The sequence below is a fragment of the Electrona antarctica genome, assembly GCF_951216825.1.
Source record: "Electrona antarctica genome assembly, chromosome: 1".
In the NCBI taxonomy this organism is placed as follows: Eukaryota; Metazoa; Chordata; class Actinopteri; order Myctophiformes; family Myctophidae; genus Electrona; species Electrona antarctica.
In genome coordinates this window covers 37826294-37852240 of record NC_136806.1, presented here as the reverse complement: position 1 = coordinate 37852240, position 25947 = coordinate 37826294, and the positions used below count along the sequence as shown (strand labels likewise).

Below are 25947 nucleotides of genomic sequence, written 5' to 3'. Positions count from 1 at the left end.
GACAGAGAGTTCAATTGTTTTGAAAAGGGTTCTGGAGTTATGAAGGTTCTTGGAAATAAGGGTGGAAAAGTAATTTGCTCTGGCCTCTTTAACTGAGTTATTATAAGATTTCATGAGATCTTTCATTATTTCAAAAAACACTTCCATTTCCGAATGGCTTTCCTGAGCTCTCTTTTAAGCGTGCGAGTGTGGTCATTGAGCCAGGGTGAGATGGTGGTGGTGGTGCTGGTACGGGTTTTGAATGGGGCGACAAGATCTAAGGTCGTCAGACAGATGTTGTTGAAATAATTGAGTTGATTGTCGGTGGAGAGGGAAAGGGCAGGAGGGGAGACAGAGGACCTAAACACAGAAGTGAATTTGGCAGAGGTTGATGGGTTGATAGTACGAGAGCGACTGGGAGCCTGGAGTTTTTTGGGGGGTGGGGCTACCATCATATTAAAGGTAATAATGGAGTGATCAGTCACGGCTGACCATTCTGAGGCATTAGTTTCCAGGTCGACAATGCTCAGTCCAGAGGACAAAACAAGGTCAAGCGTGTGGCCTTTTTTATGCGTAGGGCCGGATGGGTGAATTATAAAATCAAACGATTCTGTAAGGCTGCGAAATTCACCTGCCAGGGAATTATTGGGGCAGCAAATGTGGACGTTGAAATCGCCGAGCAAGGACACTCTGTCGTATTTGGGCATGGATAAGGAGAGCAGGTCTGAGAATTCTGTGATAAAGGAGCTATTGGATTGTGGGGGTCGGTAAACTAGGATAAACAGTGTGGGTTGGTGCTTGATGGAGAATGCCAAGTACTCAAATGAGGAGAAATTACCAAATGAAAGGGGGGGTACAGGTGAGATTAGTATTAAAGATAACAGCAACACCGCCGCCACGGCCGGAAGGCCGGGTGTTCTGTAGGTAGGAATAATTGGGGGGAGAAGCTTGGTTAAGAAGACTAAAATCACCATTTTTTTATCCACGTCTCAGTCAGCAAAAAAATGTCAATATTATTTGAAGAGATGAAATTATTGCAGAGAAATGACTTTTCGTTGAGTGATCTGATATTTAAAAGAGAGATTTTTATTTGGATAGGGGCTATTTTTGGTGGATTAATGTAGGGGGGGCAAGGTGGATAAATTAGGTTGTTGAGCTTGGTTCCGTGGGATTTGGTGTTGTAGTGCGGTCGTTGGCCGATTTGAACAGGGATTGAATACTGTGTGTGGGTATTACTAGAAATACAAATGATGGGTGAAAATAAGGCGAAACTAGTGGTAGGAGGTCCGCCCGGCCAGCAGGGGGCGATATAACGGATACGGGTTGTCAGGTGGTGGTGAGCCGGGGCAGACGGGGAGATGAGTCAATATGGAGGTGTGATGTCACGAGGCATGACCATATATGGAGGCGTGGGGTCACAAACGGACGGATGGGAGATGCAGGTTTCAACAGAGATTCTTAACACATTTTGAGACCAAGACGTCCACAGACGTCCTGGGAATTACCGCTATGCAGTGCCAAAGACGTCTGTGGACGTCTTTTTTTTTTTTCATGTCCAAAAAAAATGAATGAAAAAAGCGGGCACCCTGGGTCACTATTTTGAAAGTGTTGTGTGGGCACACAATGTGTTAATATGGCACAGTTAAGAAGCAGGAGTTAAACTATTAATCTGGTGTCAGTGAGGTCAGATGTAGAGTTGCTGGCCGGCTCCATATATGCAGATCTAGTATGCATGGCTATCCAGTATCCAGGGTTTATGAGGCCAAACAAACTGTATCCACTGTTGCAAAAATTATTTGTTTGATTAGATGAGGTCAGTGTTGTGATCTTCATATATGGAGATGGCCATATATGGTGGCGTGACATGTCACGAGGCCTGACCATGGAGGCGTGATGTCACAAGGCGTGACCATATATGGTCAACTAACGGACGGGAGATGCAGTTTTTCATAGTAAATGCGACCTATGGTCACAAATAAATGTATCCGTCTGTCTCAAGAGACACACTGAACATTCATCAAGAATTTACTCCCGTAATATAGAAAGAAATCTGGGCCGATTTCACATCATGTGTAAATAAGAAAATGTACTGTAACTACCATAACTACAAGCCAGTTGCTGTAAAGACAAGTGCTCATTATTCGATTACTAATAAAAGAATTACATCATGATCATTCTAAAAGGTACCCCGTTCTGATCGGAATTATCTAGTGGTATTTTTTATAATACACTTTCTTCACTGTCAGGAGATAATGTTAGGTGTTGGCTCTGTACTGATAGCCCAGCATGTGTTTATGGCCCATGGTCACAGTGACATTTGTGTCAATTTTCACTGTTGTATGATGGCAAGTCATTGCTGACATGACAAGTCTTTATCATAGACTGCTGTGACATTACCCTAAGGAGTACACGACTACACGTGATCGTTCATCTATTTAACTTGCATGTCTGCATATGTTGTCATTGATCTACAGATCTGACAAAACACATAATATTTTGCAGCATCATATTCAAGCCAACGGTTTACATTGTGGTTGAAACTTTCTTTTGTCCACTTGTTTTTCACAAAAGTCATTATAAAACACCAGTAACGCAGGGAATGTTGTTAAAATTAGATGACCATACAGGCAAGTGCCAGGTGTGTTCTTCTGGCCCGGACAGTTTCGAAATGTCCTCTGGTCCATGGATCCATTTATAATGTTGACTCCTGATTTTATGCCAATTTAGGATTAATGTTATAGACTGGCAAACAAGGACAATAATAATGGGTACTGCACTAAGTACTTTACAATGGGTTTAATAATACAAAGTAAAAAAAATGGTTCACCCACCGGCTTCATTTTTTAGGTTGCGTTCGATGTTGGCGACACAGGAGGCGCAGGTCATGCCTCCTATCTGAATGAAGCATTTCAAATGGCTGCTGGCAGGACTTTTCTCCGGGTCGCTGTCCAGCTCTGGTTCCTTCACAGGTGCCGAAGGACTCGATGACACTAAGCTACTTTTTGGTGCAGGCAGCAGGGAGTTGGTCTCTGTACATGGCGAAAACATCCTGGGAGTTAGAATCAACTCCACTCAAACATGCAACAGTTGCATTGTGAGAAAAACCAAAAATGGAAGCATGACAAATTCAGCAACAAAACCATTTATTAAAGCTATTGTTAAGCAGTGCAAAGTTCAGCCAGCACCAGCAAAGAACACAAAAAAGATTGGTGAACAAATCTAGAAGTTTCGACAAGCTGTTTTAGTGTTAATCTCTTTTGTAACCACTTAAGCCCCAATGTATAGTTCTTCATATGCCAAATAGTGAAAAAAGCTGATCAGATCTACTAGTTCATAACATGACAATTTGTAGATTTTCACCTTTAACCCATTTAGGCCTGAGGCCGATTCTAAAAAGGACTTCTAAAGCCTGACCTAAGTTTTCTGAAAAAGTTCAAATATTTATATAGCAGCATCAAAGTTTTACATTTTTTGAATACTGTACATACTGTACAGAACCCCAAAATGGGTTCCCGGCCTGAGGGGGTAAAACACCAAAAGAGGTTCCCGCCCAGAATGGGTTTGACACGCCCAATAGGGACACCAGGTTGAATGTGGTTAAGATGCTGGATGAACATTGCACTGCTTCATAGATAAATGGTTTAATGCAGGAGCTTCTGTTTTGGTAAATCTTTCATTGTTTGGAGGCCAGCCATTCCCCCACTATGAGAAACTAAATGTGATGGACGTTTCAACAGTCTCGTTTACACTCTGCTGGCATCAACATACTGTACACTTTCTCTATCCAGACTGTGTTCCAGATTATTCAGATGGGTTACAGTCATAGCCTGGCTAATAAGCCAGACTCAAATCACACTGTCGTGTGGTATTTGAGTCTGGAGATGCTGTGTATGGATCTTGTTTCCTGGGGGGCGGGTTCAAACATTTTCTCTTTGACGCAATTGGTCAGAGCTACTGTCAGTCAAAGGTCTCAAGCATTGAACGTCACTGTACCAAAGCCGGCCCATATTGCATACCGTGTCCCGATTGGCCACACCAGTTCTCTGGTGTAGGAAATGGGCGTACAATTGAGCCTCTCCAGGCAGGCAATTATTTTTTTTGCCAACGGCTGATTCGGTCTGGCTTATTAGCCAGGCTATTACAGTCACACATGATATTAAAATGCCTCTTGGATAAACATGAAATCAGATCTGGCTTTTACTGCAACTGTATCACACAAAATACAAATCTCCAGTCTGCACTCAGTCACTTCTGTGTGAGTTGTGTTCTATCTTGGCTGCAGAACAATAGAACCATGTTTGTATTAGTGTTCTCCACCAATACAATGTGATACACTCTACTGTACCTGAAAACCATATGGCATATTTTTTTGTTTTCCCCGATTGTGGGGATAAACTTTTTAAAAAAGTAGCCAATCAACAAGCTCACAGCACGTCGCAGTGCTGTGGTTTAAGTGGTTAATGGCAGGCTGACACATGGGGGTAATTAGAGTGGGACTGGTTCCTCCACTCCAGCTGAGTTGCTAAGATGAAATGCGTTCTTTAAATTCCTTTCTTTAGTCAACTAGGACGTAGGCTAAAACGCTGTCTGTACAATAAACCTGTTCTTGTTTCTATAGTATTGTGATTTGTGACAGAAAGTAGCTATTAGAGGCCAACCGTTATATCAGTCTGGCTAATCGGCCACTATCTACCTTTTTCACGACAAAGACAGTGGCAATTATGGAGCTGGTCTGCTGTCTGCTTATTTGTATCCACTTTCAAGTTTTCAGAAAATGTAAAAAAAATAGATGCACAAGCTCACAATTTGTTGTGTAGATCAGTGATTTGGAATATTTTGAGTATGACTTAAATGATAAAATTAAATAGAATTAAGTGTATGTATATTTGTGTTTATTCCTATTTAATTGAGTGATTATTAATTAAATATTTTCAAATAGAAACTTTAACCAATTCTAAGTTTTTCAAATTGATTAGAAAGGTTTGCACTTTTTGATCTGGCACCGGTCGGGCTCTACAGGTTGATAAATTAAGCTTTCCATTTCCTCACCAGGCAAGAAGGCATCAAAGCCCATGTCCTCTATGGCTTCTCTCAACTCCTCTGGGGTGGTGAGTAGAGGGTCGTACTCAAATGTCCCTTTGTGATTGGCCAGAGACACCTGGGCCGACCTCACCCCGCTCCTCTGAGAGATCATGCCCTCGATGGACTGGACGCACGAGTTGCAGGTCATTCCCTCGATGTGGACATGAGCTACAGCCACCAGGGGCTGGTTGAAACAGGGCTGGGGGGCGGTGAGTTGGACCTTGGGGGCCACAGCCACCAGGGGCGGGCTCTGAGGAGCTGGGAGTTGGGCCTGGGGGGCTACCTGCGGAGACAGAAGTGGGGAGGAGGGTGACGTTGTGGACTCAGCGGGGACACTAGGAGCCTGGGACTCCCAGGGCAGGCTCTTGAAGTTCCCCGGTGGGAGTGCATCGATGGCCTGCTGAAGCTGAGGCACGGTGATCTTCTGGGGGTCGTGGCAGATGGACGCCATTTCCTTCTCCAGAGAGACGACCACAGAGGAGACGCCCGGCAGCGTTGCCACGTTGTCCTGCATGTAGGGGTGCAACAGTTAATCAAAGTAATTGATTTAATAGATTCATAATGATTTTTTTTTTGAAAGTTTTTGCTTTCATCATTTTAGCAGCAGAAATAGGTAATGCGTGACACATTGTACGACAATCACAAAAAGCTCTACCTGGATGTTGACCACACAGGAGCGGCAGTGCATGCCCGTCACCCTGAGTGTAGAAACGGCTGAGTCCGTGAACATCTCCATCTCTTCTTCCGACGTCTCGCTCGTGGAAGAGACGACCGGCGACCGCTGAGAGCTGACCAATCGTTCCAGCTCGGAGGGGGACAGCTGCATGGGGCGGGACTTGGACTTGACGGTGGCCTTGAAGCCGGCAACGGCGATCTGGTCGACGATGGTCTGGGTGGTGGTGAGGTAAGGCAGGTAGACGACGGTAGCTTCCTGAGACTCTAAAGCAACTATGTACACAAGAAAGATGAAGATGAATTATACATGACTAGTACAACAATAAGAAGTTTACAGTTGAGCTGGGCGATGCAGACAAAATACTGTACTTCAATATTGTGACGATACTATCAATTTACTGTACCTAAAGAAATGTAGTTCTAAAAGCTCACAACACATTGCATCGTTATGCCAACTACAACTAGCTGTCACTGCGCAGAGATAGAATGTTAGGTGTTGGCCACTGTACTGATATTGGGATTGCGCTGCCATAAAACACAGCATATTTCAGTTAATCAGTTACATCCCAAACTGTGGTGCGCACCCCTGCGTGACTCGAGACGGGAGAGCAGCAGCACTCAGCAGCTCAGTCTCTCTCTCTCTGTGTAGTGACATTCCTCCCCACAGCCCCCCCTTTCCAAGTTCCCTCACACATCCAGCGTTACAGTTTCAACTCAAGACAAGACATGAAGCCAACTCACATTGTCCATCATCTGTCCACGCTTCGCAAAGTAAAATCCACAGGGTGTAGAATTAGTTTTTAGTAGGCTGTGTTAACCAGCACTATAATGAAAAGCTGCGCAGCGCAAGCCAGGTAATTAACAACACCAGCCAGCTGCAAATGCTTCGGTCTTGATTGTGTGTGTGTGTGTGTGTGTGTGTGTGTGTGTGTGTGTGTGTGTGTCGCTCTCAACCTAAAATGAAACTGAAAGGAATGCAGGCCTAATATTATTAATGCATTTTGGCTATGTGCAATAATGACAATGCACAATAATAAATGTTTTAATAACTAAATAACTGATCTTAACACCCCAAATGCGGGAACCGGTTTTCTACGTGGTTCGAATCCCAACGGTCCGATGCAGGACACGTAGATCTCTGTTTAGCGCATGTTTTTATTGATTACTTTCAATGGCCTTTCTACACACCCGGACAATAGATCAAGCAGCCCCAATTCATCCCACAACACTCCGGTCACGTGATCCAAAAGAAAAAAAATGCCTCTCCCCCTCCCTTCCTGAAAACCGGACGGGAGGGGCGCATTGCGTAGAATAGTCTCTGTAACCGTAATGGCAGCGCCCATGCGAGCGTACATACAACTCCAGTAAACAGAATCACACTGCATAACATCCGATCGGCTTGCCTCCACCTCTCCTCCTGTTTGTTTCAGGGGAGGGGGTCTTGTGTGTAGTGTCTGTCGGAACATGGCGGCTCCCATGGACGCACAATAATGGACGCACAATAATAATAATAACAACAACAACAATAATAATATGTCTGCTAATTAACTGGCAGAGGGGGTATGACTTTAAATATAGGTCTGAGTGTGCCGCCGCGTGTCCCCTGCCATTCAGACATAGAGCCTTTCATGGCAGAAAGAGGAGCCCACTAAAGAGACGAAGAGAGACACAACCCTGACGAACAGGACAGAAGTGGCTCAATCAGACCTCACATCTCCAGCTATCACCAAGCATTGTCCTGGGGTAAGGGCATGGCCCCAAACCTCCCTGATGACAGTAAACCTTGTGGCTTTCTATAGATCCAATTATCTCAGAGTTTCTAGTACCAATGATAAAGAGATGCCGGTTGATGTTGGTGTTGCCTACACAGTCCAGACCTACACCAGGCATGCATTCAACCCCTTTATACTTAGTTGTCCGGAGTCCCCCAGGGCCCTATACCTGGGGCCCTCCTGTTTTCACTTGACACTAAACACCTTCTCCGAAAATATCTGATCTACAACCTCACAATGCTGTTTTCGCCAAATGTTCGCTTACAATCGCGTTTTCACTCTACATTAAATATATTCATCGAAAATAACCAATCTACCAGCCCGGCTGTTTTGTCAAATGTTTGACCTCAGAATAGGGATGCCAGGGTTCATGGGGTTAAAACTGGAAAGGCAGGTGTGTGGACAGTATAGAATGCAAACCCTCTCCACCAAAACTGACCTCATTCAAACCCCCAGAAAACATTCAACACCATTAAGCACAACAAATGCAGACATGTTGGGCTACTCTCAGTGTTGCTTAGCATTACAATGTCATACAGACCACAAGACAAAGGGACCTATGGGCTGGTGTCAAATGCCTGACAGTTTACATACAAATCAAATTCTAATGAGCCATCATGACCCTGACCTAAAGAAAGACAGGTTCATTATCCTGTGTGCAAAATGCAAACTTATAATGCAGCCTGGTCCCATAAAGCTCACATACGCATCCGACATCCGTTACCCTTGTCAGTTGAATTTATGCTTTAATGTTTAGCATTGGGGGGAAAGGAACACATTCTGCGCCCTGTGAGATAAGACATTGTAGTAACAATGACTAATTAAGAACATTAAGGCAAGTGAAATGAGTGTTGAAACGGGACTCCCACAGGACACTGGTCATGTCTAACTGACCCACGTCTATGTTTGAAATAAGAAAACATTCCCAAGCCACAATAATCTGCAGCCTAAAACAGACTAAATGCAGGGTCTGGAAATGTATGTACTGCCTGCAGCACCATCATAACAGATCTAAAGTCGGTCAGATTCATGTCTCCTTTCCTTCTGCATGCTACGAACAAACAAGAAAACTAACAAACGAATCACAACTTCATGGATTGTAGCCGAGTTCGCAGAGGGACGGTGGACGGTTATTTTTTGATGATGATGATCATCGGTCAGATGAAACAATGCAAATACGCGCTGGTGTGGAACTGGAGGGGCACAGCAACACCACCGTCCCTCTGCGAACTCGGCTAGCCGAGTTGGAACGATACAGTGACAGACACGTACATAGATGGATAAATAATGACAATGCGTCTTTGCATCGTTTCATCTGCCCGATCAGTCATGATCATCATCATAAAAAAATAGATAAACAAACAGTACTAACGTAGCCCGAAATCGAATATGTATGAGCATAGGGCCAATACGTAGCCCTATGCTCATTCTGTAGCTCATTCAAAAGCCAATTACCGACGAAGGGTAGATGGGATCAAAGTAGACATTCAGGGCATTCATTCGGTGTATAGTATGTATAGGATATTTTTTGTGTTCATTTTTATATCTGCCTGTCAATGTCTGACATAAAACGGTCCCTAACTCGGCTTTCTGTTCAAGAACAGCACGTTACTACAAAACCAGGTGTTACATAAAGATAAATATCTTCAGAATGGAAGATGGTAAAATCAACAAAAGATTATTAAATTGGAGTGGACGAATTAAGCTTTATTTTGAGGTATGCGGTAAGAGAACATTTGCTGTCGGCCTTGGAAAAGGTTGGTCCTCCAATGCTATCAGCATTAGCATCAAAGGTTCCAAACGGGCATTGGGGGGGGTGCGTCAGCTAGGTCAGGGGGTAACAGGGGGTGCACGGCCAAAAATGTTTGGGAAGGCCCGAGTTACATAATAAAGGCCGATTTAGCAGAACTGATTCTTTCTGTACACGTCAGAACCAGATTTATACCTCTTCCTATGACGGTGTCGCTCAGAAAAGGCTGCATTCATGCTGTGAACTTGTGGATCGACTATTTTCAACATTGTATGATGGCATGTCATTGCTGACATGACATGTCATTATACACTGCTGTACATAACCCACCTAGAGCATAATGTGGGTCCTAGGTTATCTTTTCTATATTTAACTTACTTGTCTGCATATTCTGTAATGATCTACAGATATGACTACAGATATAACAAATGTACATCTCATTCTTAGCTGCATCATATTCAAGCCAACTGAACATTATCTCTGAAGTAATTTGAAAGTTTACTCTAGGTTGTGTGAGCAACCCAGACACTTTTTAAGTTGCTCTATTCAATATTTAAAAGATATATTAATTTGATTAGACACACCCCCTTCATATATAACCCCCTTGCCCTCTGTGGTTCTCTCATTTTTAACCACGTTCAACTAATTGAAAACACACGTCCTTTGTTCTGGTGAATGATATTGTGTGTAGTGTCTTTTCAATTACTTGTTTCATTTATTTTATCTAATTTCTTTATTAAAAGTAATTGAAAAAACATGGCCCCTCACACAAGTACATGCAATAAAAATCTAGGACAACCAGTACCTGTGCAATGATAGTGGTGCTACACTCAATAGCCCTAGAGTCAAATAGCCCTATAAATAACATGTCACTCCTCATAGGGATGAGATTAAAGGATTTCATGAGTCACAGTCAAATCCCACAGGCAATGCTGCGGTCACGGTGACATGCAGAATGAAGACACATGTACAGTATTGTAGGAAGACATGTTTCCAAATGCATTACTAGTACCTCAGGGAAGGACTCGTTAATGTTTCACTGTGCCGCTTAAATGGATTACAATGAAGGGGGAAAAATCCTACGATTGAAAGGTTTTCAGGCCAAATCCCAATCTACGATTTATGCAACCGTGTGAAAGGGACACACCAGTGCTCTAAACAAATTGTTTAGGAAACAATTATGATGTTTTGGTATTATTATTTTTGTACAGGTATTATCCAATACCATTAGGGTTTATGGAAGATGCTTCTGACATGTATTCTAATCCTCTGCCTCCCCCCCCGGGCCCAGATGTAGCCTCTAGCTCCCCCAAACCCTCCTTTTGTTAATTTAAACAGATATCCCTCTCAACCCTCCAGAACACAATAGCCCACATGAAGTCCACCTCCTGTCCCCTGGATCCCATTCCCACCAGGCTCCTGAAGGAGATCTTATCCACTGTCAGTCCCCATATTTTGTCTATTGTAAACAGCTCCTTATCCTCTGGATCAGTTCCTGCCCTTTTTAAGACTGCGCTTGTCTCCCCCTTGCTCAAAAAGACAAACCTTGACCCCTCCTCCCTGAGCAATTACCGACCCATATCTAAACTACCCTTTCTCTCTAAGGTTCTGGAAAGGGTAGTGTTCACTCAGCTCGTGAACCATCTGAGTGGAAACTGCCTTTTTGAGAAATTCCAGTCAGGTTTCCGTGCTCTGCATAGCAGCTGGAATACTGTGTGGGCATATCAGGTACCGCCCTGGAGTGGTTTAAATCGTACCTCACTGGCAGACACTTTTCCATCGGGATTGGTGAAGCAACCTCATCTCTAGCCCCCCTACACTGCGGTGTCCCCCAAGGCTCCATCCTAGGCCCCATCCTCTTTTCATTATACATGCTCCCCCTTGGCGACATCCGCAGCCATAACATTCAATTTCACTTCTATGCCGACGACACCCAATTGTATCTCCCCATCAATCCTAAAGACCCCTCCAGTATACAAAAACTCCACGCATGCCTCGCAGACATAAAGAACTGGATGTCAATCAATTTTCTACAACTAAACAACTCTAAATCCGAGGTTCTCATTTTTGGTCCACCCCAAGAAAGAGCCAAACCGGCCTCTCTTACCCCAAATGTAAAGCCTTCCGTGAGGAACCTTGGTGTTATCCTTGACCCCGACCTCAATTTTGAAGGCCATGTAAAAAAGGTCATTCAATTATAATTTTTTCACCTTAGAAATATTGTCAAAATCAAGCCCTTCCTATCCACCCCTGATTTAACGAAAGTAATCCACGCATTAATTTATTCACGTCTCGATTATTGCAACTCCCTGTACTCCTGTCTCTCCAATAAATCCATCCAACGCTTACAACTAGTTCAAAATGCTGCAGCCCGAGTCCTGACCGGTACACGAAAATACGACCACATCTCACCAATCCTGGCATCCCTGCACTGGCTCCCAATCACTTTTAGAATAGATTTTAAAATTCTACTTTTAACTTTTAAGGCCATTTCTGATCTGGGCCCATCCTACATATCTGACCTACTTAAGCCCTATATCCCACAGCGCACCTTAAGGTCCTCAGAAAAGGCGCTCTTAGTTTTGTGTAGTTTCGGTTAGACCTGTTTAACCTGTATATGCACCTGTTTGAGGTACTTATGTATTATGAATGATCATCGATCGAGAAGAGAGGCAGACATCTCCCCTTGTGTGTATTGTTCGTATATTGTCTTGTTTTGTTTTCGGTTGTATGTATTGTCAATTGTCAGTCGTTTCGTTGTCATGTATGTTTGATTAAAATTCAATAAAACGTAAATTGAAAAAAAAGAAAAGGCGCTCTTAGAGGTCCCAACATCTAAGCTAAAAACAAAAGGTGACCGGGCCTTTGCACTCAGAGCCCCAACTCTCTGGAATGCCCTCCCCCTCGAGATAAGGCTTGCAAAATCTGTCCCCCGCTTTAAATCCCTCCTAAAAACTCACTTTTATAAAGCTGCTTTTAACACCTAAACGTTTTCTAAACATTCCCTATTGTTCTTATGTCCTACTGCACTTCTGTACATTGCCTGTTCTTCATTTTTATTTTTTATTGTAAACTGTTGTTTTTGGTGTGCACTGCATTTGTTCTTATTTTATTTTTTGTAAAGCACTTTGTAACCTCGTTTTGAAAGGTGCTATATAAATAAAGGTTTATTATTATTATTATTATAATTTGTATTGCTAGTTTGAAATCTAATTACTGAAATCTGTGGTGACTGAGAACTTTAATCCACAATCTTTATGAAACAGACGACCACACCTCTGATCTTCTGAACTCCTTTCAGCTTTCCGATCCTCCCCTCAATGGTAGTGGTGCAGGAGTGGCAGGTCATTCCCTCGATGCGCAGCTTCAACAGCGATGCCCCTCCTCCTGCTGTGCTGGGAGACGAGGCTGACGTTTGGGCTTTCTGGGAGGCGACGCCATCCATAGGGACGTCCGAAGTCTTCCCCACACCGGCAACCACCTCTCCCAGCTGCAGTTCAGACGTCAAGGAGGGGACAAATGTGACACAGAGCGCCCTCAGGTCCTGGTTCTCACTGACGTCGAGGACTCCCTGAACCTGGCACAGCCTGCTCACGGCTTCCTGTTGGCCTTCAGCGGTTAGGCCTGCTGTGGGAAGCGACCGGGTGTCTGTGGCGACTGGCGTGGCCGAGGTGGACTCTGATAGGCTGCATTCAAAGCCCATGTCATCAATGGCCTCCGACAGGGACTCTGGGCTCTGTAAGCCGAGGTCAAATATGACGGTTGCATTCTTCAACTCTAAAGACACCTACGACAAAGATATAAAAAAAACACAAATTTATACAAAAGTATTTTTACTACCATGTAAGTAAGATAATCATTTTTGCTAGAACCATACAGATTGTTGTCACTGTGGATGCCACAAAAAAAGACTTTAAGAAAGGGTCAAGTAAGTTCTCTGCAACACACAGCTATACACCATCAGACTACATAAAGAGCCCCTCAGGGCACAGGTCTCGTTGTGGCCTCCTGGTGGCACTAGAATAGGCCAATGTGAAAAGGGTGCCATTTCTTCTTACGCCTTGGATGGCAATTGGATGATTTGAGGCATTTTGTTCCAAAATTGTGTTTTGCAAAAATCCACCTGTTGGTGGCGCTATAACAGGCCAATGTGAAAAGTGTGGGATATAGGTCAATGTGAAAAGTGTAGGATATATTCCTCAGCCTAGTAGGAAAGTCCGTGAAAGATTTCACGTAAATTGCACGCTGCGTTCATGATTTGAGGCTTTTTGTTCCAAACTGGCCAATCCTGACAACTTCTAAAGCCAATGTTAGCGAATTAGCATGGAATATGAAATATCAGAAAGATCTGGCTTGAACACATGACTATAGAAATAGTGTGTAACGATTTGCGGGAGTTTTGGACATAATCTGGAAGAGTAATATCAAAAAACGTGTTTTTCAAAAGTTGGCCTCCTGGTGGCACTATAACAGGCCGTTCTGGAAAATTTGGGGCAGATGTCCATCTTGGCATCCAGAGAGTGTGTGTGCAAAATTTGGCATCGACCGGGTTAACGGTGCCGGAGATTAGCTGTACACAGACGGACGGACACACGGACGGAGTGAAAAACATACTCTCTCCCCATGCCTTCTGCCTGGTGGAGACAATAACATTTAATATTTTATCAGCTAGAACTAGACCACTGACACTGCAACATCACCATAATAACCACTAGATGTATCATTACCTAAATGGACGTCTAAAACTAATTGATCAAGGTCAGTCTACTGCTCTGTTTATGCTAGATCAGACACCTGGCTGAAATCAGAGAAACCATGCATACCCCAGGTTATCAGACAAAAGGAAACATGGGGCACGTTATCAGCTACCAGTGTGATATGCACACATAAAGCTGTCCCGTTAACAATTACAATTTAGGCATTTAGCAGACACTCTTAATCCGGAGAGACTTACATTAAGCAAGAACAAAAAGCATGGCAATACATCATATACATACAAAGTAGTTAAGATGAATCATACGTAAGCAAAGAACGTAACAGTGGAATATCTATATAATGAAACGATGCAGATATATTATCAATCATCATCAAGGCTAGGGCAAGTACTATTGGCCTACAATGGGAAGTACATTCCATAATTTTGGAGCCAGAAGGGAGAAGAGTTTGGGACGTGTGGAGCGTTGTCCCCAGACCAGAGGGTCTGTACAATAAGGGGTGACCGAGTTCATCTGCCTTGCAAAAGGTCACATCCTGCTCCACTTCCATCTACAGTTCTACACTCATTCTTCCCAGTAAAGCAGGAAACATGTGAACATGTGATACTCACGAGGGTCACCTGATTGAGCCACCAGTTACAAACCACAGCGTGTGCGTGTGTGTGTGTGTGTGTGTGTGTGTGAGGGAGGGGGGGCTGGTAGAAAAAGGGAAAACTGTCCAAACAGAAATCAATTCTCTCCTTCCAAGTCACATCACATACAATAACAATGCACATAATGGGGGCAATGACTATTTTAAGGAACCCTAACAATGTTTGCTTGTGCATGCAGGCTGCCTATTGATCTGCTGGAACAGAGATCTGCAAAGGGCAGAGCTCTGCCAGGATCACACTATTGCGTTATCTTCTCATTTGACCCCTGCCTGGGGGTGAAATACACCATGATGGAAAGGCCAGGTCGCATTGATTTCAATCTGGGATCTCTCTCAGGCAGCTACATGGATGACTGTGTACCATCAATTAGACTAGCCTTCCCCAGAGGGAATGAGTCTGAGAAAAATTAAACCTGACTGTCCCCAGAAAAGAAAAGGAAGGACCTTTCCAGAACCAAATAGATTGAAAACAACCTTCTGAGAACTTAAAGGAGAATTCCATGCTAGAAGGCTTTTTTACCTTTCTTTGTAGTCGTTATGTCCCCACCAAAGAGGTCCAGGTGTTTTTTGTGCAAAAACTCCTTATTGGCTATTTCCCCTACCATAAGCCCTCAATGAATTCCATTGAATGGGAATTGAATGGGGCTATGGGGTGTTGTGCTAATTCGCTTATTTCCATCGAAATAAGTAGTAAAGTGTGCCGCTTGGGATATTATTTACATTATGAAGAGAGGATATATACAAAAAAAACAAATTTGAGCGATGGAAATAAGCGAATTAGCACAACACCCCATAGCCCCATTCAATTCCCATTCAATTCAATGCAATTCATTTAGGGCTTATGGTAGGGGAAATAGCCAATAAGGAGCTTTTGCACAAAATAACACCTGGACCTCTTTGGTGGGGACGTAACAACTACAAAGAAAGGTAAGAAAGCCTTTTAGTATGGAATTCTCCTTTAACCACATAAGCCCTATAGTCTTCACCATACGACAAGTAGGAAGACATGGCCGATCTATAAGCTATAGAGCTATAGAGAGGACGGTGTTAATAATGTGGTTAAAATATTCTCACATTTACTTTAAAACAACATTGAGGACACACTGACACTGGAATTTTACATCCTATTTTGTAGCAGTTGATTTGAAATCTTACTAGATGTTATAAAAGGTCATACTCTTTCAGGAACTGGTGACATAAGCTACTTGTGACTCTTACTTTCATAAGAGTCACAAGTCAGCATTTCCTGACTTTGACTTTGGTGGGATTTTTGCCTTTATTGATAGATCACAGTAGGTTGACAGGAAATGGGAGAGAGATGTGTGGGGGAAGACATTCAGCAAAGTTCGTCAGGATCGGGACTCGAACTTTACCAGCCTAGCGGAATATTGGATTACCAGCCTAGGTGCCCCAAGTCAGCATTTCCTGAAAAACTGGCCAGAGTGGGCAACAGGGCAAGTACAATGTGTGTATTGCTGGCCCAGAGTGTTTAAATAGTGCTTCCAAGCCAGCAGGCAATTTTAAAATGTCGATCCCTGGGTCTAAATTGTAAACATTGCATCTGCTTAAAATAAAAGAGATCCATTATGTGTGCAGTAACACCTGAACACCATCACCATGGTTGCTAAAGTAGAGCTTTGTCTGTTTCTTATATTACAGATATGATAAAACTTTATTAATCCCCCACTGGGGGGAAATTCATGGTGGTTACGAAGAGACAATAACCGTCTACAGCACTCAACCATACAACAATACACATATTAGACTACACTCACTCAGATGCACATACTGTACTTCTAGCTCACAAGCCCACCCACACACATCATCTACAAACAATACAACAATTGATGCTAGTGATGCGTGGGGAAGCAAATCATTTACAATTATTCAACTGTCCCAAATTAAGCCACATTTAAAGATATTAAACCAAACACAAATATAACTTCTATGCTTTAAAAAAAAGCATATCTATTCTACTTGCAATAATTCATTCGTTATGAATTATTGCAAGTAGTAGGGGGGGGGCGACAGTGGCTCAGAGGTAGAGTGGCCGGATGAATGGCAACCACAAGGTTCCCAGTTCAAACCCGGGCTCCCCCAGAGTTAGTGTCGAAGTGTCCTTGAGCAAGACTCTGAACCCCTAATTGATCCCGATGTGTTGGTTGGTGCCTTTCATGGTTTCCTCCGCCATCGGTGTATGAATGTGTGTGAATGGGTGAATGTAATGCACAATCTATGTAAAGCACCTTGGATAAAGGCACTATATAAATGCACCATAAATTTCATTAGTACATCTTAGACAAACAATAGTGGGGAGAGTATTGCCAATCACCTTTATATGTATGACTCCAGGCAAACGTCTGACAGACTGCTCTATGGATTGGACACAGGAGCCACAAGTCATTCCCTCCACATCCAACACCACAGAGCACAGCTTCACTCTCTGTGTCATCATGACTAGCTAAATGGGCAAAGAGGAAAAACAGAGAATGAAGAAGTGTTTTACCCAATCACTTACAATATAAACATTAGTACAAGCAGTGAAATAATGGTAGGACTTATTCTGCTTATCTTTACACGGCGGTGTAAAAAATGTGCAGGTACAAGATCAAAAGTTCAAAATGTGCACGTATTAAGCAGGTCTAAAATATTCTGTATCTTTCATTAGCAGCAGTGCCAAGTCAATTGTGCAAATAAAAGGCAGGCATATACATAAAAAAGAAGAAAGACAGAAAATAGAGTCTCTTACTCTTCTCTGTAAGCCTTGAGACACCAATTTGTTTAAACAATCACAACATTAGGGGAAAATAGAAACGAGGTAATGGTAAACAATAGTCTGTCAATTCATAGTGCAAGCAGCCTGACACAACAGCAGGGCCACACAAGTAAAGTAACACAGTCATACCACACTGATTCAGTTGTTTGTACTTCAATATTAATAGCACTTACTCCTAATGTAAAATTTAAAATGCAAGTTCAACAAGGTTTCAAAGACATCACAGATTAGCGTCAGTCTCTTAGTTTCAGTAATATATGATTGTTATATGCATAACGATGGACAAGGATTGTATAATCGCCCACTGTTGCTTAATAAAAGTTTAAGCACTAGTATTTTACTTTTTCATGTCAATACAATTGACAACACTGCCGTGACAAATTCACAGTAGGCTATGAAGAACTTCAAAGAGAGATCATTCCAGAAATAAGATAAATGTAATAAATCGAACCGTCACTTAAAAGTCAAGGAATGGAGGCAGTATTTATATCATAATTTGATATATATGCACACACATGTAAGGACTTTAATGTGTGCCTTTCAAACTCTAGAAACGTAATTATAGCCCTGATTCTGTAAGCGTGTCGCCTTTGTTCATCATTTTGTAACCGAGAATGACATCAACGTTTTATCTAAACTGAAGCAAAGTACTTAAAACCCCACAGAAACGAATTATGTTTATATACATACTTATAACACTTACTTTATGGTTTTATCATGCTTTGAACTATATCCTTTAGTTTTTTCTACAAATGTTATTTTAACCATGTATTATTTTTTAACCCGCACGGAAGGTTAGATGTCTTTCAGATAGTGTAATTCATGTATCTACAATTTGAGCATAACAATGAACATTGATTAAAGAATATAAATTAGTTATGACTTTCATGGCACATACTGACATACAGTTCTTCACATTAATTTACCGGTACGCAATGTTACAGTAGGGCAGTTCAAACTATACCAGATGCATGCGTTACATAACGTTATCAATCCACAAACAAACGTTATTGATTGAAAATTAATACAAATTATCCATAACTCTCACCGTAGATAGTTTTGAAGTTCTGCTGGTTACGTTGCAGTAGTAGTCAGGTTAAGCTAACAGGCTAACATTAGCCCACCAAAGCTTCCTTTTAAAGCTGGAATAAAAAATAAACATAACGGACATCATAAACACTGACAAACCGTTAAAACGTATTTTCCAACAATAAAAAATAGATTAACAAATAAACACGGTAGTTAACTTAAATCCATAATTAGCCATCTCTCGTCTTCCCTAGTTGTCTTCATGCCGACAACACCTACCAGACCAGACTAGTCACTAGAAGCATAAAGTAAACCAACGTCAACAACTCAATGACTTCCGGTCACTACGTCAAAAATAAAACCCAGATTGAAATAGCTATTTTTCTTAGAATGTTATATATTTATATTTAACGAAAATAAAATAGTTACATAACACATTTGTAAAGGACTAGTACTGACCGCATATGATTGGCCAAAAAAAACCGAAATAAAGTCAATACAAGTCACAAGTCACATACCAGATATTAAAAGGTGTTCTTTCTTTCAACTGTTGTTTTATTCCACCGAGTGCGAGTGATTCTGTCTGTGGTGGCCCCTATATATATACTCTATGGGTGGCCCTGGGAGGCGTATGTGCGTCTTTGCACAGCGGGAGGCGGGGCTGAGCGACCCCCCGTTGCCCCCAACCCACACCCACCCACACACAAGAAACCAGCAAGTCAGCCTTGTTTAACCAGTTAAGCGCATATGGTTACGCGTACTACTATATACTGTACGGAATTCAAATGATCAAATGGCAATATAATCATATTGAATAGATGTATAAGAAAAGTGAAACCCCACCTCGGGGAACACAATAAACCGCTTATTCTAAACATTTCCAAGTAAAGTCCGACAGACTACATACAGTATATCCAATCGACGATGAGGTGACAGCTGGGTTATTCTCTGAACGATGTTGCTTCCCGGAAAGTATCACTGTTTATCAGTTTTCAGTGCTAGTAGACTAGGTTCGTCATTCCTAAATAACCAAAAGGGAAAGTGATTAATTGAAAATGGTGGACCCTATTGTAAACAAGTGTGTAGTCCACAGTAAGTTTTTGTATTGTATTGAGTTGTGAAATTCTGCAATTCCTACAGTAGGTATTAACAGTATGCAGAATTTCAAACGAAACTTAAGCACAACATCCAACCTTGCTCGTTATCTCCCTCCTTAAGCCCCCTCCCCCCACTCAACCTGCATCCCTCACTGCTGATGTTTTTGTCAACTACTTTGAGAAGAAGGTTGACGATATCAGCAGCTCCTTTCCCCCCCTCCCCCAGCAGCTCCTTTCCCCCCCTCCCCCATAAAGTGGCATCTGACTCAACCAACACTAACCCTAGCCGCAATTTGCAACTCTATATTTTTTTTACAATGGGATGAATATAGAGTTGCAATACCCTCCATTGACTCCCCACTCATCATATTGCGTTTGCGATCTGCTGGTCTTAAACGACGTTAAACTCACCAACATTGCAGCTGTAGTCCAAGCTTGAATTATGCTCTTTCAATCTGCCGAGCTTGTTTTTCATAAAAATCCACCGTAGACATGTTATGAGCTACTTTCTGTCCAAAATATTCCATAAGTGATATTCCTGCCGTAATATTCAACATACCGTAAAACCAGACGTGTGGGAGAGCGCTTGTTTAATAGAAGGCCGTGCGTGACGGGGCGTCGCGCTGCGTCGGCCTCTTCTTTGGGTGTCTTACCTGCGCAGGTAAGATTCTATTAAACAAGCGCTCTCCCACACGTCTTGTTTTACGGTAGGTTGAATATTACGGAAGGAATATCACTTTTGGACAGAAAGTAGCTCATAACATGTCTACGGTGGAATTTTATGAAAAACAAGCTCGGCAGATTGAAAGAGGATAATTCAAGCTTGGACTACAGCTGCAATGTTGGTGAGTTTAACGTCGTTTAAGACCAGCAGATCGCAAACGCAATATGATGAGTGGGGAGTCAATGGAGGGTATTTCAACTCTAGATTCATCCCATTGTAAAAAAATCACACCCGTGTGAACTGAGTGGTGTAAGGTTTTATATAGCATGATCAGCTGTGGTCTGACTTAATGTCTGACGTTAAAGATCTTTGGCTAGGTAGACTCGTCTTCTGATGTGATGATTTGTGACCATGAAGTTGATTCAGCTGGAGTTTTTGTCCGATGTGAGGTATTATATAAGGTAAGGTATTATATAGCCTGATCAGCTCTGATCTGACGTAATGAAATCACACCTGGATGTGATTTCACAACTGGCTTTTTTTGTGCAGAGAAAATGACCATGGTTGCTACGGTCATCCAGTTCACCCGGGTGTGATTTAATTACGTCAGAAATTATTTTGAACATAGCAACCATGCTCATTTTTTTCTGCACACAAAAGCCAGTTGTAGGAGTGGTTTACACCACTCAAAAAATATAGAGTTGCAAATTGCGGCTACACTAACCCCAACTTACCATGCATGTCCTCCTTCTCTCCTCTTTCCCCAGACGAGGTCCTACAACTAGTGACATCCACTAGACCTACCACCTGTCCTCTCGACCCTCTCCCGTCTCCAATCTTCCAGATCATCGCACCTGATCTGCTCCCCTTCATCACCTCCATCATCAACACCTCAGTAACCTCAGGCTGTGTCCCATCTGCCCTCAAGTCAGCCAGAGTAACTCAAGGGGGCAGGCAGACTTTCCAACGTTGAAGCTCTCCTCCCTAGTGGTAGGAGGAGGGACTACAGGCGGACCCGTGGATTCATGACCGGGAAACCCATAGAGTATATATATAAGGAACCCCGTGCAGCTGGGCTTTAACATTGAGCGCTCGGTTGCACTTCCGCATTTGACCACCAAAATTTGGTGGTCAAATGCGGAAGTAGACGTTCTGAGACGGTACTTCCGGCAGTCTTCCGGGTGCTTCAAAACGCCACTGAGCAACTTCCACTGACATGAATAGCTGGGGGGGCGGAGCTTCGCGCCAGTTCAGTCTCTATTATATATATACTCTATGGAGTAACTCCACTCCTCAAGAAACCAACCCTTGACCCCTCAGATGTCAAGAACTACAGACCGGTATCACTCCTTTCATTTCTGTCTAAAAGCATTGAACTCTCTCTCCATCTCTCACAGAACAACCTGCTGGATCCCAACCAATCAGGATTCAAGAAGGCACACTCCACAGAAACTGCCCTGCTGGCAGTCACAGATAGCCTGGCTAATAAGCCAGACTAATATCACACAACACTGTCGCGGTATATCAGTCTGGGCTGGCTCCACTTGGATTTCATTTCCCGGGGGGCGGGTTCAAACATTTTCTCTTTGACGCAATTGGTCAGAGCTACTGTCAGTCAAAAGTCTCAAGCATTGAACGTCACTGTACCAAAGCCCGCCCATATTGCATACCGTGTCCCGATTGGTCCGACCTGTTCTCGATTGTAGGAAAGAGGCGTGCTACTGAGCCTCGCCAGACCGAAATCCGCTGGTAGGCAACTTTTTTTTGCCAACGGCTGATTCGGTCTGGTTTATTAACCAGGCTAAGTCACAGAAGCACTACATGCTGCCCAGGCTTCTTCCCACTCTGCACCAGCTGCTCCTAGACACCCTAGCGCAGGGGTGCCCACACTTTTTGACTTGAGAGCTACTTTCAAAATGACCAGCTCGGCAAGATCTACCCACCAAATCAATTATTATACCATTGCTGAAAATAGTTTAAATATGTACCTGAGGGGGCTTCGGAATAGTAGAGTTCGTGTTACATTCTCCACAGTATAAGACAAATGCACTTGGAATGGGAAATAGAGGGGGAGAAATGTTTTTTATCGTTTTTTTTCTTCAATATATTTAAATGAAATACTCTTTAGGGGCATGTCATGTGATCTACCTGCACAGCCTTTGTGATCTACTGGTAGATCGCGATCTACCTTTTGGGCACCCCTGCCCTAGCGGATCTAGGCATCGGCGGGACAGCACTAAAGTGGTTCTCTTCCTATCTCACCGACCGGACCTACCAGGTTTCCTGGAAAGGTCTGCTATCATCCCCCCGAACCCTCCAAACTGGGGTCCCACAGGGATCTGTACTTGGTCCCCTCCTTTTCTCACTGTACACCAAATCCCTTGGCACTATCATCTCGGCTCACAATATATCCTATCACTGCTATGCCGATGACACACAACTGTTTCTGTCCTTCCCCCCCTCTGCCACTCAGGTGGAAGAGCGCATCACTGCATGCCTCTCCAAATGATCCAAAATGCCGCAGCTCGTCTGGTCTTCAACCAGCCAAAATTCTCACATGTCTCCCCCCTGCTCCGCTCCCTGCACTGGCTCCCAGTCGCTGCCCGCACAGAATACAAAACTCTGATGCTGGCATTCAAAGCAACCAAAGGTATGGCTCCCCCATATCTTGCAAGCATGATTGAACCCTACAAACCCTCCCGCGCACTCAGATCAGCCAACGCAGGAAAGCTGGAGGTACCCTCACTAAAAACGCCGGGACAACGCTCCACACGTCCCAAACTCTTCTCCCTTCTGGCCCCAAAACTGTGGAATGCACTCCCCGTTGCAATCAGAACTGCAGCATCACTCCCAATCTTCCGCCGTAGTCTGAAGACCCACCTTTTCAGACTCCATCATGGCCCATAGCACTTATCCTACCCCCTTAGATAGCACTTTTTAGACTTAGATAGCATTTGAAACAGACTTATAGCATGTCATGTAGACAGCACAATAATTGCATTGTATGTAGTCATAGGACATCATAGTACATATGTATAGCATAGTATATATGTATAGTTAATATGTAGTGTCATTATATAGATATGTTCTAGTTACGTTCTAAGGCGCGATTCATACTCCTATTTTAGAGCCGAATAAAAGTCGGTTCGGCTCTGTAGAGCCTACAATGTGACGTCATTTGAGGTTCGGGGGGGCGGGTACCGTCCTAAAGTCGGCGCTTCGGTGCTACTGAAAATTTCTGACGAGCCGAAATCATTTCGGCACTACAGCGCCGAAACAGCGGTAAAATAGGAGTATGAATCGGCCCTTAGCTTACGCATGTTTCTTGATAAATGCATTTTATATATGTGATGTATTCCCATACTTTTGTTCCTGCCTAATGTAAGTCGCTCTGGATTAAGAGCGTCTGCTAAATGCCTAAATTGAAATGAAATGAAATGAAATGAAATGAAATGAAATCTATATTTACCCAGGGTATCTGGGCTAAGCTCAAGAACTTGTTTCCAGCCAGGCCCTGCTCATAGAACACATTTCATCGTAGTGGTTGATGCCTTGTTCAAGGGCATTTCAGCGGTGGTAATTTTAACGTGTCGGACGGCTGATTCGAACTGGGAACCTTCCGGTATCTAGACCGCGCCGCTATCCGTTCGGCCACCGCTGCCACAATTGTTATCATTGAAGTAGGTAACCTACTTCAATGATAACTAGCAAGGTTGGATGTGTAATGTACCACCTCCAGCCCACCATACAATTGGCATCAATTCCTGAGGGAAACTACCTCTAATGAAACTACTAATGATTGTAATGTGTCTATATGCCTACTAGTTTCAAACATGGCATCAGGTACGATCGCCCCTAAACCATCTCGCCCCTCGATTTTACTTGACTTTGTGTAAAAAGCGAAATAGGCCACCTGGGGAAGCCTATCCCAGTCAAGTATAGGGTGTACGTGGTTTTATACACTGGTCCGGTAGTGGAGCAGATTACTGAAACGATCGTTCACTTGATGGTACAAGCACCAAATTTGGCACACAAGTGCTTCAGAACCTACTCTCTCAGAAAAGTACGTTGTCCACTTGAAAAAACTAAATGGCCACCATTTTTCAAGATGGCCACCTTTCAAAATGGTTTTAAACAGTGTTTGAACTATAGTTTGATTGAATAATCCTATTGTGATGGCCTATACATCGAAATGTATGTTTCTGAGTATGAGAAATCCAATTCTGCATTTAGCAAATCAAAATTATTGAATATTATGATTATACAATGGGAATTAAACAAAAAGATGGGTCAGATTAAGTCAATATTCCATAAGAATCTTTCACCAAATTTGGCACACATGATGTCCAGGATGTACTTTCTATGAAAAGCACGTTATCCAGCTGAAAATCCAAGATGGCTGCCAGTTTTCAAGATGGCCGCCTCGTCAAATGCAAAAAAACAAAACAACAAAAAGGTTTTCGAAGTAAAATTTAAATGTGTTAATGATCCAAACATCAACATGAATGTATTCTGACTGTAAGAACTCAATGGGCAACATCATTCATTGATCATGCATTGAAATGCTGTGGTCAAGCTCTATTGGTTTGTATTTTTTTATTATACAAGAGTGATGTCAAAGCAACTGTTGTAGTGGTGTACTCACTGTAGTTTGTTGTATACTTTAGTGTCCTAATGCTAATTAGCCCCTGTATATATCTCCACTAGAAGTTTAGTTAGTTGTAGTATTATAGTTAGATAGCCGCACCTGAATTGACAAGATGTGCCAGTGTGGGAGAGCTGAGACAAGGGTAAGGGAATTTCAGTTACCTGGATGGTGTACAGATCGCACAGGACTTAAATGGCACTGGATGAACGGTCGTGCTAGGTGTAGGGCACCAGATGCTTGAACCTAGATCAAGGTTCAAGGTTGGAGTTTATTGTTACATCTTGTGTACAGGACAGGTACATAAGAGTAAAACTTATTTTAGTTTGGCTTCCTTACAGACAATGCAGCGGCATAGATGGCAAACAACAAAAAACACAGCAAGCACAGCAAACAAAGGGATAGAATAAAGAGTGCTAGAAAAATAGTAACATATACATGTGCATGTTTTCCCTGTAGTAGCAAAGTTAGGTAAACTTTCGCCCTGGTTCTTATCAGTTCGTTCATGTATCTGATTGTTTGGGGAAAGAAGCTTATTTGCAGTCTATTTCCAGTGGCTTTGAGACTGAAAACGTTTTCCATGTGGCAGCATCCGCAAGCATCTCTGCGGTTGGGATGGCTTGGGTCCCTCATAAGTCCACGAGCTTTGCTGACACAACGATCGTCAGGGCTTCGATGGGGGGGAGAACACATCCGCTGCACTCTTCGAATTTTTGCATGTCCTTCACCAGGAACATTCTGAATTTCAGCTGCTCTCTTAGTGGAAAACTGGAGTTTCCGTTGCTAAACATTTGGCCGACAATTGTGGTACTTTTTGGTACTAACTAACTTTGTACTGTTTTGCTTCAATGTATCTTCATTGCCACCTCCATCATCCAATCTGGATGAGTCTAACATGATGGGCACGACCGTTATCACTGTATCGGATAGGCGAAATCAACCGTTAACAGCACCTTGGAATACGGCCAATATGGCCATACTGGCATACTCACCCTTGGCTGAACGTGACATTTCCAACTCTATTGTCGGCGCATGGAAACTAGGGGCTACTAATATATACTATTCTCTGCCTATCGGGACGTAACTCGGATGGCGCTGAGTCGGGTCTGGT

General features: G+C 43.0%; 1 protein-coding gene across 4 annotated transcripts in view; it reads right to left on the bottom strand.

Moving 5' to 3' along the window:
* atp7a (ATPase copper transporting alpha) overlaps positions 1–21072 on the bottom strand; it is a 42063-nt gene extending 20991 nt beyond the window's left edge. Inside the window, exons 1-7 of one of the 4 annotated variants that reach the window (XM_079502761.1) lie at positions 20926–21072; positions 18450–18543; positions 16958–17086; positions 12535–13045; positions 5717–6009; positions 5029–5569; positions 2811–3008 (exon numbers count right to left, since the gene is read on the bottom strand). In XM_079502761.1, coding sequence (XP_079358887.1) covers positions 2811–3008; positions 5029–5569; positions 5717–6009; positions 12535–13045; positions 16958–17080 — 1666 coding nt within the window. In that variant the 5' untranslated portion in view covers positions 17081–17086; positions 18450–18543; positions 20926–21072. Of the gene's footprint in view, positions 1–2810; positions 3009–5028; positions 5570–5716; positions 6010–12534; positions 13046–16957; positions 17087–18449; positions 18724–18948; positions 19013–19337; positions 19395–20925 lie in introns of those variants that run through there. The other 3 variants (XM_079502762.1, XM_079502760.1, XM_079502759.1) reach the window with 3 other exon arrangements.
* Positions 21073–25947: the final 4875 nt, after the last annotated feature.